An 11,694-nucleotide genomic window follows, 5' to 3' on the forward strand; every position below is an offset into this window, starting at 1 on the left:
AAGGTTTTACTCACCTTTTTAACAGAAAAACTGACACCAGAGTTGTGAACAGCATACCTGGAAATAGGGGGAGACATAAAACTGTGATATAATAGATTCTCAAGCACACAGTGCACAAATTGCTAGCAAATCATATAGAAATGGGCTGAGCTTCCTGGCTTTTATATTAAAACTGATATTCTATGAGGATGAATTTATAAGTTATTCTAAAAGAAACAACATACTATACAGGTACACCTTTCTTGATCCCTGGTAATAGGAATAAATCCAATTATGTCCTATAATATGAATTTGCCTGTCTCCAAAAGCAACAATCTATATTGGAGTGGGCAACTGTGGAAGGCTAAGGGTTTATGCACCCAGGAAATGGAGGGCAGCACCTCTCTACTGAACCTGCTCCTGCCAAAAAAAAAACACAACAAAACAAAACAAACAAAAATTGGTATGGGGCCATTTTACCATGGTTGGAGGGCTTTCTTGGCCCATGTTAGTCCCAGGAAAGGTCATTTTTAACAACAGGAACTGATCAGAAGTCATTTCCTATTCACTTCTTGTTTCAAAAAGGCCTCTCCTGGACCTAAATTGGCCCTGGGAGGCTGCAAAATGTGATGAACATGCATCCCTCGCCCTCTTGTGGACCTTCTGTGGCATTCAGGACAATTTCTTTTCAACACTAGAGGAACCAGTGGTGAAAATGTGCCCTGGAGTGCAGTTAGGGGTCATTTGGAGGCATTCTGCTGCAAAACCTTGATTCACAAAAATGGCCCAGAAAGACCACATGTGGCTCACAGGCCACACTTTGCCCAAGCCTGCTCTAGTGGAGTGAAAAAACTTCAGAGCACAATGTTACAACACACAATTTTGGGCATCCAAAAGACTCTGATAAAATTTAGAACAAGGTTGGGAAACATGCTTCTTCCTATATAGCTGGATGATCAGTCCTAGCTATGGTAGCCACTGGCAAGAGAGACCGTGACTTAAAGAGTTAAAACATCTGGAGGGCCACACAGAATTCAACCCCCAATATAAAATTAGGCAACCATCTGGGAAGTGTTTAATCATTTGCTGTCAACTACATGGTTCACAACAAAAGTACGAAACCACATATTTTAACCTCAGCAAAGTCTTCTTAGCTTTCTTTATTGGATTTATAGTCCTGAGAGCAGAAGAACTTCATCATGCTGATGAATACAATTGAATTCACATTCTCTCTTTCAAACCTTTACACAAATAATTCTCGAGTTCTTTACTTGATAAGTGACTGTTGGGTAATACAAATATAATGTGAATGAACTTGCTTCAGTGGAATTCTTCTCAGGCCCCAAGTCATGATCCAGCTGTACTTGTGCCAGTATACTGACATCAGCATGAAGGCACATCTGTTACTATTTCAGGCTCCTAATTTGTCAAATATGTCATTTTTGGCCATAAGTACAAGAATGTCCTAACGTGAAACAAAACATGCACATAGTTGAAATCAGAGCTGTACAACCCGCCCTCCTGCCCTTGTTAACACCTTACCTGCTAACAATATCCAGTATTTTTGCATATTCTTCACTAGGATTTTTTAAAGCTTTTCTTCTAGTGGCTACATTGTAAAATAGATCCTCAACCTACATAAAGAAGTAAATAGTCAGTTTTAAAGCAAACAAAGTACTCACAACTGAAACCTGGATTACTCTCAGCACCCTTTTGTGGAAGCAGAAGGAAGGAAAACCACATCCAACAAGTAGGATTTTAAAATAGTTTGCCTTCATATATGAAAGATATTCTGCATTGTTTCAATACTAACTACATTTCAGATAGTTGAAAGGTCTCCAAAGCAGCCTCATGCTGGATTCCTACTCCCTATTTTCTGTTTGTACCAACTACATTCCTAAAGAGACAGATCTAAAAAAATATTTTTCCTATTGCAGAGCATTATCTTAAATGACAAGAACATCTGAATGCTCTTAACCAGCAGAAGAGCAACATTTTCAGTTCAAATTCTGATCTACATGCCTCTTCTATTAGTCTTAGGAATATGAAAAAATAAAATTCATTTTTATTATATTATGACAAAGAAACATAAGAAATCAAACATGTTACATGCAAATAGTTTCATGTAAATTAGATATCCATACAGTGCCTTGCAGAGAATTCAAGCCCCCCTTGACCTTTTCACATTTTGTTGTTAGAACCTGGAATTAAAATAGTTTTAACTAGCATTATTACTACTAGACATGCACAAGTGCCAGTTTAGTTTTGTTTATTTAACTTTTGTGCCACAATAAAAATACATTGCACTTTCCCAATATTGAGTATGCCATGTGCACCAAATGATTGCAGTAGCAATTAAATCTAATTTAATTCGAAGTTGTAGCACAACAAAATGTGGAAAAGACAGAGGGTGTATGTGAATACCTTTGAAGAACACTCTCTGAAACTTTATTTTTCCAATGGCCAGTAGTGGTTGACCAGTTCAAAACAAGCAAATGCTGAAAGCTGCACTGGAAGGGCCTGTTTCACCCCCCGGAAGAACTGATGGGGTGTGTGCCCATGGTGCATGCACACCACCTTGCGCTGTAGGTGTGAGCCTCATTATTTCCTATGGGGCTCCAGCATATACTGATTTCCCCTTACGCAGAGGGATCCGGAACAGATCCCCATGTAAGGGGAGGGCCCACTGTATTATACTGTTTCCTCTGTTCAGATCAAGTTATTGATATGAACAGATTTTAGATGTGGCTATATATTCCATTCATGTGATGTTGCTACTTTTCACTATTTGGCATAAAAGATTCTGGGTGCAATGCCTTTTGTATTCTAATAGATTGTGTAATTATAGCAAGAATCTTCCTATGTTGGTAAAAGAAAGGACTTAGATTCTTTTCAACTTGGTGTGGTTTTTTTTGTCTCTCCCCATGCGCGTGAACACAAACACATCATATAACACAAGATTTCCTCCATTTCTTTTGGGTAACATATTACTGTCAAATAATTTTTTTTGAAATACAGAATATGTCAAGAGTTTGTTTTGTTTTGCTGATAGTGAAATATGCTACAATTAACCTATAAAAGTGTAGCTACCTATACTTATCTATATTTACTATGAAATTTCAGTATTAAATGCTCTGACAGAATCCGCATGAAGAAAATGTAGCTTCCACCAGACAGGCAGTTTGAAGATTAAATAGACTCCTAAAATGTATCATAGGCCCTGGAAAGATGGGCCCTTTAGCACATAAGGAATATGTGCTAGGGTTGCCTCGGGGGAATCTTTTACAGACGTCCTGCAACCCTAGCACGTACTCCATACGTCAAAAATGGCAACACCCTGTACAGATGGGCGCCACCATTTTGATATCACGGCTGTGCCACGTCCAAACTGGGGAGCACCTCATTCCCACGGGCCCTTTCTCTCCTGGCAGTGGCTCCCTGGGGTGTGCTGGGGCATGAAGCCCAAGGACACCCCTTTCCATGCCGGGGGGAAGTGGCGTTTTGCAGCTTCCCCAAGGCTTGGAAAAGCAGCAGATCGGGGCCTCCGGGGCTGCCACTGTGGCTGTTCAGGCCCTGATCTGGCAGGGATTGCAGCACCTGCAGGCCGCCCCAAAGGGGCAGTCTGTATCCCGCCGTATTCACCAGCTCTTAGTGTCACCATTTGAGAACCACTGCACTGAAAGCTAGTTACTAGGAAATACAAACAAAAGAGTGCTGTTGTAATGGTATCCTGCTTGGTTTCCTTTAGACATCTTCTTGGGCACTGTGTGAACCAGTTACAATTGTATTCTGATCCAGCAAAGCTCTTGCGCAACAAATTCTTAGGAGGTTGCTGTGTCAGAAAAGATACCAAACTAATTGGGAATATACCCACTCCAGTAAGGCAAGAGTTTAAAAAACAAGCCACCCACTGTGATCTGTGTTCCCTGGTTTCCAGCACAAGGTTTAGGGGAAGATTTCAATTTTCCATCAGAATAGTTTGCCCTAAGAGCAAAACAAAGCAAAAAATAGAAAATTAGTGCAGTAACTCAGATTACTTACTAAATGGCTCCACAAAGATTATTTCATGCCAAAGCTTTAGGAGGTTATGCTAAATTCTTTATGAAGTACCATGATCTAGGCATAATATAGTCAAATCAATAGATTATTCCCTTAGATCATGTGAATCAAGTAGTGCCACCAATGAGCTGCAGATGCTTTGTACCAAAATGTACTTGGGACAAAGTTCCATTAGCCAACATGGGGGTTACTTCTGAAAATGCATACACAGGATCGAATTACTGATTCATCTGCCATCTCTGTTTCATATAAAGTAAAATAAGTTTCTGTTAGTTATGGAACATCTACAGTTAAACAGAACTGTGTCTGGAATTTTATTTCATTTTTAAATCCAAATGGAATATATTGGATATTAGAAAGTATATTAAATGATCCAGGTCCTCTCAGAATTCAGTGCACAAACAACAACAAAAGGTATGCTCTTCATTCAAACCCAGTTTTCTTTGCACCAACAATGGAATGACTGACCTCCAGTGGCTACATGTGCTATTGCATGATGCTGGAGGGAAACAGAGCTGTTGGTTGCTTGAAAACTGCTGAATCCAACTGCCATTTTTTTTCTGACAACATGTTAACGTTCATTGTTAAATTAACCTTACCTATCACTATGAGTGCTTCAGAATTATGACTAATGAACTTAGTTATACTGTTTCTATATTACAACAGTAGTGCTGTTGTTTTCCTCACTAAAGAATCCATAGCTATGCAGTTGTATCTGAAGTGCTATGAATCTAGTTGGAGTTGAAGAACAGGATAAATTTCAACAATGGGCTCCTATATACCATTTTTATCAACAATCAGGATGTCTGCTAAATCAAGCCTCAGCCCAAAGCCAGTTTTAAATACAATGAAGCAGTCTTGGACCTTAATATTTCTAAGCATCTACAAGAGGGTTATTTTTCTTCACTATTAAGTACTATCTATAATCCAGATAATAAAATTGGAATTTACAGTACAATTTTAAAGGAATGTGCATCAAAATCTTTCTTTTCTAATTAGCTACTGTCTACCTCATCTGTAATTTAATTCCCTTTACAGTTTCTCTGATGGGAGTTTTTAAATGGTTTTGTGGGAAAGCGTCAGCAAATCTACAGAAGGAATCCATTTTTGTCTCCTGTGCTTCCACCACCTTTGAACAATATGAATTTTCTGAGCCTGAGAGCACATGCATTCAATAGGCCACCTGCATGTTATCTAACAATGACCCAATCCTTTAAGGCCAGACGAAATGCTTCCCTCACTAATTAGGATTAAGTTAAGTTCTTGTGAGAACCTACTTTTTTCAGAAAGTATAAAAGTCACATACTGACTGGTTAATGAAAATCATCTGGGATTGCTAAAAGTATGGAAACATAAATGCTGAAAGCTAAAATTAACCTACTGCATCATTTCCTCCTATGCTTGCCCTTTTGATCCCAGTATTCTGCCCTAATAAAATCCTATCTCAATACATGTAGATAAGTTAGGTGAGCTAGGTTGGCTTGGCTGTTTTGCTCATTTGTACTGTTGCCCAGATATAACTATATATATTTTAGATTTTCTTGAAAGGTTACCCTATATATTTTATTTCCCTTGTAACCAAAGCTATCTCCTTACAGAGGAGACAGAGAAATGTACATGTGCATCATTGTATGTCCATATGTGCATGCCTCCTTCCAAATAGCTTTGGTACTGAATCCAAGTATCTTGCCTTTTATTTTATTTTATTTATATCCCGCTCTTTTCCCAGGACTGGGACTCAAGAGCGGCTGGCATAAACATAAATTGAACACATAAGCACAAATCTACATCTGAATTTTTACACCTCTTCTAAAGAAGTCTATCATTCTCCTTAAGAAAAAGCCTTTTTATTTCTGCTAATGTTTTTAAAATAGTGGAGCAGACTGTCTGGGAAGGGCAAGACACAAGATATGCTTTGAGAGATAGAAACAATTTCCAAACATCATCCTCCAAACATAGGAAAGAATGTCATACAGAAGCAGAACTATCAAGAACCATATTGCAAGTTTGGAATCGCATATTCAGTTCTCCTTGAATCAGTGATTAAAGAGGTGCAAGAACAGAGACAACAGCCTCACTCCGCAGCAGGCAAGGAGGTGATCTTGGAGAATCTATTGATGCAAGAGCTCCTATGAGTTTGCAGAAGAAGAGATAAATGGTCATTCCTTGCTGAGGTAATTCTGGTAATTCCTTGCTGAGAGGAACAAAAACAGTGGTGTGCAAACCTGATAAGATGCTAAAGGACCTTGGGAAATAGGTCGCTATTTCATCACTCCTTCCTGTTGTAGGGCATGGCCAAGGAAGAGGGAGAATAACAATAGAAGTGAACAATTTGGCAAATGGTGTTGTATGGAAAGATTTGGTTCTCTGGACCATGGTCTGCACTTTCATGAAGAAGGACGTCTAACAAGAGATGGGTTGCATCTCACAGCAGTTGGTAAGAAGTCTCACAAACCTGATCAGGAAGATTTAATTTGTTAACAGACCAACCCCAGAGAAAGCTCCCCAATGGTTGCTATTCATTCTGGAGAGAAGTGACAAGCCAGGTGCTTCAGGATTCTCTCCTGGGCCTGGTGTTTTCTTAACATCTTTATAAATGGCTTAGATAATGGAACAGAAGGCATATTTATCAAATTTGCATAAGACTCCAAAATGGAGAATTGTAGTGAATACCACAGAGGGCAGGATCAGAATTCAAAATGACCGTGACAGGTCAGAGGTGGGCCAAAACTAACAAAATGAATTTCAATGGGATAAGTTACGGTACTACATCTGGGCAGGAAAAATGACAAGCACAAATATAGGATGGGTGACATCTGACTTGAAAGCAGTACATATGAAGTTGATCTAAGGTTGCAGCAGACTGCAAGCTAGACATGAATCAACAGTGTGATGTGGCAACCATGAAATCATTACAATGTTAGGCTACATGAACAGAAAAATAGTGCCCAGATCAAGGTTAGTAGCAGTGCCACTCTATTCTGAAGCTAGAATGCTGGGCCCATCACAGTTCAAGAAGAATACTGAAAAGCTGAAACATGTCCAGAGAAGTGCGACCAAGAATATCAAAGATCTGGAAGCTTAGCCTTATGAGGAATGGTTGAGGGAGTGAGTATGTTTAGTTTGGAGAAGAGCAGACCAAGAGGTGACATGATAGCCATCTTTAAGTATAAAAGGATTTAATGAAGATGATGGGACCAGCTTGTTTTTTGCTGTTTCAGAGACTAGAGCATGAACCAATGGAATCAAATTACAAGAAAAGAGATTCCACTTAAAGCATGTCTTCACTCTAAAAAACTATATGACAGTGGAATATACTGCCTCAGAGGATGGTGGAGTCTCCTTCTTTGGAGATCTTTAAACAAAGGTTGGACAGGCTTTTTTTATGAGTGCTGCAACTATACATTCCTGCATGGAAGGGGATTGGACTAAATGGCCCTCGCGGCCGCTTCCAACTCTAGCATTCTGTGATTCTTACCAATATACGTCATACTATACAGTCCTCTCCCGATTTGCAGGAGATCCGTTCTGGACCTCCCTCCCTGCAAATCAGAAAACCCACAATATTCAAAGCCCATTGGTTAAAATGGGTGTGTGCTTTGCACACACATCATTTGTCCCTCCACACTTACTGGCCACGAAGGAGCAAGACCACGGACTCCAAGTCCGTGAACGAGGAGGAACGAGTGTACCAATCTACCATTAAATATGAACATACTGCCTTCCAACTCTATTCAAAATAACAGTTGAGTGTGCTTAGGATGCTTTACCTTTCATCTTTTTTTCAATTAGTTCCCCCTATGATGATTAATTGTAAACAGTAATCCCACCACTGGCATCAACTGTATCATGAAAGTTTACAACAGTTACAGACTGATAAAAACCTACCTGAAAGCACACTTTCCATCAGCAGTTTTAGATGTTATAGTGACATGAGCAACATGACTGATGCTAGCCAGTGCCTAAAAAGGAAAAATGAAGTTTTATGAGATGGACAACTCGACTTAGATGTTAAAAATGGAACGTATTTCTTTGCTGGTTCTAAATAAGCAGCCTGCATATAATTAGATCCTTTGAAATCAGTGGAGCCCTTAATCCCAGCATTAGGTAAAACATTCACTATCTGATTCACTAAAAAAAAGTTTTGATTTAGATTGTTATAAATTGCTACTTCCTAAAGGGTAGTACCAAGGTGGTCGAGTTTGCTGATGACACCAAATAATTTAGCAGAGTTATGTAGAACAATCCCCCCAAAACAGATCTGCAATGCCAGTAGGCAACTGCTAGCCATGAGGGGGTTGCATTAGTCTTCCACGAGACCATGGAGGGTTACCCTGCAGAATGCCCAGTTTTTGTCCCTGAGAGGGCATGGAGAGAGTTCTGGTCTAGACTGAATTATGCCCAGGGGAATTTTGTTTCAACCAGGAAGTAGAATGGAAGTCAACGTCTGCTTACTTTCTGATTGGAAAAAGGACCTCCTTGGGGCCAAAAATGTCTCTCCTAGCAGATTTGTGGGGCATTTGGCTTTCCAAAACTGCAAATTTACTTGGGCACTGGTGTCCATGAAGGCATGAAAAACAGCATTGGGGGCTGCGTGCAGCTTGCAGACCACTTTCCCACCCTTGTTCTAAAGGGATCCCTATTCTAGAAGCATCAGTATTGAAACAGTAAATGACATTCAGCTGAAGCAAGCATAAGGTGATGCAGGGGGCAAAAACACATTGATGGGATCCAAGCTAGCAAGACATGACTAAGAAATGGATCTTGCGGTTACGGGGAACAGTTTGATATTAAGCCAGTGGGTAGCTGTTGTTGTTGTTTTTAAGTAAATTTCATGTTGGCATGATAAAATTAAACTGCTTCTAACATGATGCTTTTCTCCAAATCCATGATGGGGGAGCACTTCTGAAACAGGTTTTACTCCTGCACCTTAAAAACATGGATATTATAGAGCTAGAAGAGATGTAAGAAATGGGAACCCAAATGATCAAGTATCTTCATACATATCCTGTATGAAGAAAGGTGTTCGGGATATTTAGCTTAGAAAAATATGGTTAGGAAAGATGAGACAGATGTGCATAAATTGTCCATAGCCTAATGTATAGAGAATGGGACAAAAGATTCTCCTTCTGTCACATGCTAGAATTTGGGATCATACACTGAAACTGAACAGTTGAGAGACTCACTACAGATGAAAGGATGTATTTCTTCAGACATGGAAAGTGGAATGTGCTTCTACAAGATGTCGAGACGACTGTCAACATGGATGGCTTTAAAAGAAGAGTAGACAAATGGCAAAGCTGATGTTTAATGGTAAATATCTCAACCACATACCTCACCTCTAAACCCATATGTAGAAATACTGGCTAGATCTTCAAAAGTCTGCAGTTTACTTGTAGTGAATCGCTCACACACAATATCCAAGTCTTCCTTCTGTAGAAGGAAGACACAGTTCATAGTTTCTGCAAATGTGCTTGCATTTCTTTAAATAAAGCATAAACACAGGAAAAACAACAGCTACTATATTTACTTACCCTAATTCCACAACCATTATCTTGGATCTGGATTAGTTTCAAGCCACCATCCTTAACTGTCACTTGAATACTGGTGGCTTTGGCATCCAAACTGTAATGACAAGAAGATCTCACAAATGCTTCAAATATTCAATTGCTATTCATAACCAGCCCGACGTCAATATTTGTGTGTGCAAGAAAGTAGCATTTTCCACATCTTATCTTAATTTTTATACATTTACTCTTCTCACCCACAAGACTTAAGACTGAATACAGAAGAGTTCATTTCACCCAAGAAAAGTTATATGGGATATGTCCTTTTGTATGATGCCTTTAACACATTTTAAGGATAATTTTAATTGTATTTACATTTTTATGGTAGAGTTTTAACTGATTCCTTTTGTGAGCTGCCTTGGGCCTCACTCTTTGAGAGAAAGGCAGCATATAAATGAAACAAATAAACAAACATTATTTCTTACACTGCAATGAATACCATCCTATTTTCTGATACACTTTCTTTCCTCCTGTATATTTGCACAAAACCCTTAGAACCTGTTTGATCATTCTAGCCAGTCAGATTCCTTTAGGACACAAGGAGATGTATTCTCCCTTGTCTTTTGCACCCAGTGTCTTATTACTCCCACCCTGTTGCAGAATATGGAGGTTTCAATTAACAGTGGCTAGTAAGTTCTGATAAATTAGGGCCTGAACAGACAGGCCAAAATAAAGCTGCTTCAGGTCACTTTGGAGATATGCTGTTTAAATGATGCATGCGCCCCAAGAGGCAACTTCTGGCCTCTTAAGATGCGTGTGTCATTTAAACAGCATCCCTCCAAAGTGACCCGAAGCAGCTTTATTTTGGCCTGTCTGTATCAGGCCCTTACTCTCCATTCAATGTCCTTATGATGTCCTAACCTGCCCTGAAGGCACTAGATGCTGCCTGATCTTGGAAGCGGATCAAAAAGTCAGGCCTTGTTAATACTTAGGAGACTGCCAAGTGCTAAAGGCTACATTCAGAAGAAGGCAATGATAAACCTCCTCTGAACAAATCTTGTCAAGAATGTCTTATAATATATAATAGTAGTAGGCAACAGGGTAAACAGGGTAAATGTAAGTTGGAGTCTTATCTAGACACTAGACACTCATCCCTCCTCATTTGCGGCTTTGATCATTCATGGATTTTATTATGTCCTCTCTAGGAATATCTGGGTCCTCCAGTGCAACTCTATGGTCAACCTTAACCAAAAGTTGCACTGGAAGACCTAGAGAGAATACTCTACTAGGCCTTTGCGGCTCCGCCAGCGCAGTTCTGTGGTCAGTGTCTGTCGGACATTGCGCCGGAGGACCTGGAGATTCCTAGAGAGGCGTCCTCTCAGGTAAAAAGGTGGTGCTTTTGTCATCTGTGGTTTTTCCATATTCGCAGAGGTCTTGTGCCTGGAATCGCATTGGCCTTTTTAGCTGCAGCATTGCACTGTTGGCTCATGTTCAGTTTGTGGGCTACTAGGACTCCTTTCAGGCAAGTATTCTCACTCACTGGAGACATAACCCGGTTTGGTACCGCTTTAACTCTTTGTCTGACCCAAAGCTATGGAATTCTGGGAGTTGGAGTTTGTCGTGGGCCCGGAACAAACTCCAACTCCCAGAATTCCACAGCAAAGAGCCAGCCAGAGAATTAAAGCGGTACCAAATCAGGTTATGTCTCCCGTGTGGATGCAGCTAACATTACCAGTTCTCCAGCATTTCCTTAATAGCATTGGCAGGCCTCTGGATGACCTCTCCGGCGGCAATGCGGTTGACCACGGCCTCGTCCAGGCGACGGATCACGCCGGCCAGCAGAGCCATAGCGCGGAGGCTACAAACAGTGGGGGGACTGGGGCTGAGCTAGAGCCCCTCAGTTGGGCAGAAGGAGGCCAAGGAGGGAGAACTGCTGCTGAGGGAGAGACTCAGGGCAATAACATTGGCCTCAAGGAGAGCTAGAGAGAGAGCGCCCTCGATTGGACCTCGCTCACGTCAATCAGAGCAAGGCCCGCTCTCCTCCTCCAATCCGCGAAGCGACGGCGGCCATTGGCTGTCGCAGTCGCGCGCCAAAACAACCGAGCTCCTCCTCCTCCTTCTCCTCCGGCAGTCAGGCGCTCTCTCTCGA

General features: G+C 40.7%; 1 protein-coding gene across 3 annotated transcripts in view; it reads right to left on the reverse strand.

Moving 5' to 3' along the window:
- The window catches only part of LOC149309543 (DNA mismatch repair protein Mlh1-like), a 38,057-nt gene extending 26,598 nt beyond the window's left edge, over nt 1–11,459 (reverse strand). Inside the window, exons 1-7 of one of the 3 annotated variants that reach the window (XM_089532650.1) lie at nt 11,278–11,459; nt 9,573–9,663; nt 9,373–9,471; nt 7,927–8,000; nt 3,891–3,963; nt 1,522–1,613; nt 15–57 (exon numbers count right to left, since the gene is read on the reverse strand). In XM_089532650.1, the coding sequence (XP_089388776.1) occupies nt 15–57; nt 1,522–1,613; nt 3,891–3,963; nt 7,927–8,000; nt 9,373–9,471; nt 9,573–9,663; nt 11,278–11,393 (588 nt within the window). In that variant the 5' untranslated portion in view covers nt 11,394–11,459. Of the gene's footprint in view, nt 1–14; nt 58–1,521; nt 1,614–3,890; nt 3,964–7,926; nt 8,001–9,224; nt 9,318–9,372; nt 9,472–9,572; nt 9,664–11,277 lie in introns of those variants that run through there. The other 2 variants (XM_089532649.1, XM_089532651.1) reach the window with 2 other exon arrangements.
- Between the last annotated feature and the right edge of the window lie 235 nt (nt 11,460–11,694).

The sequence above is a fragment of the Sceloporus occidentalis genome, unplaced genomic scaffold (genome assembly GCF_023333645.1).
Source record: "Sceloporus occidentalis isolate IW3139 unplaced genomic scaffold, rSceOcc1.0.p SCAF_7, whole genome shotgun sequence".
Classification (NCBI taxonomy): Eukaryota; Metazoa; Chordata; class Lepidosauria; order Squamata; family Phrynosomatidae; genus Sceloporus; species Sceloporus occidentalis.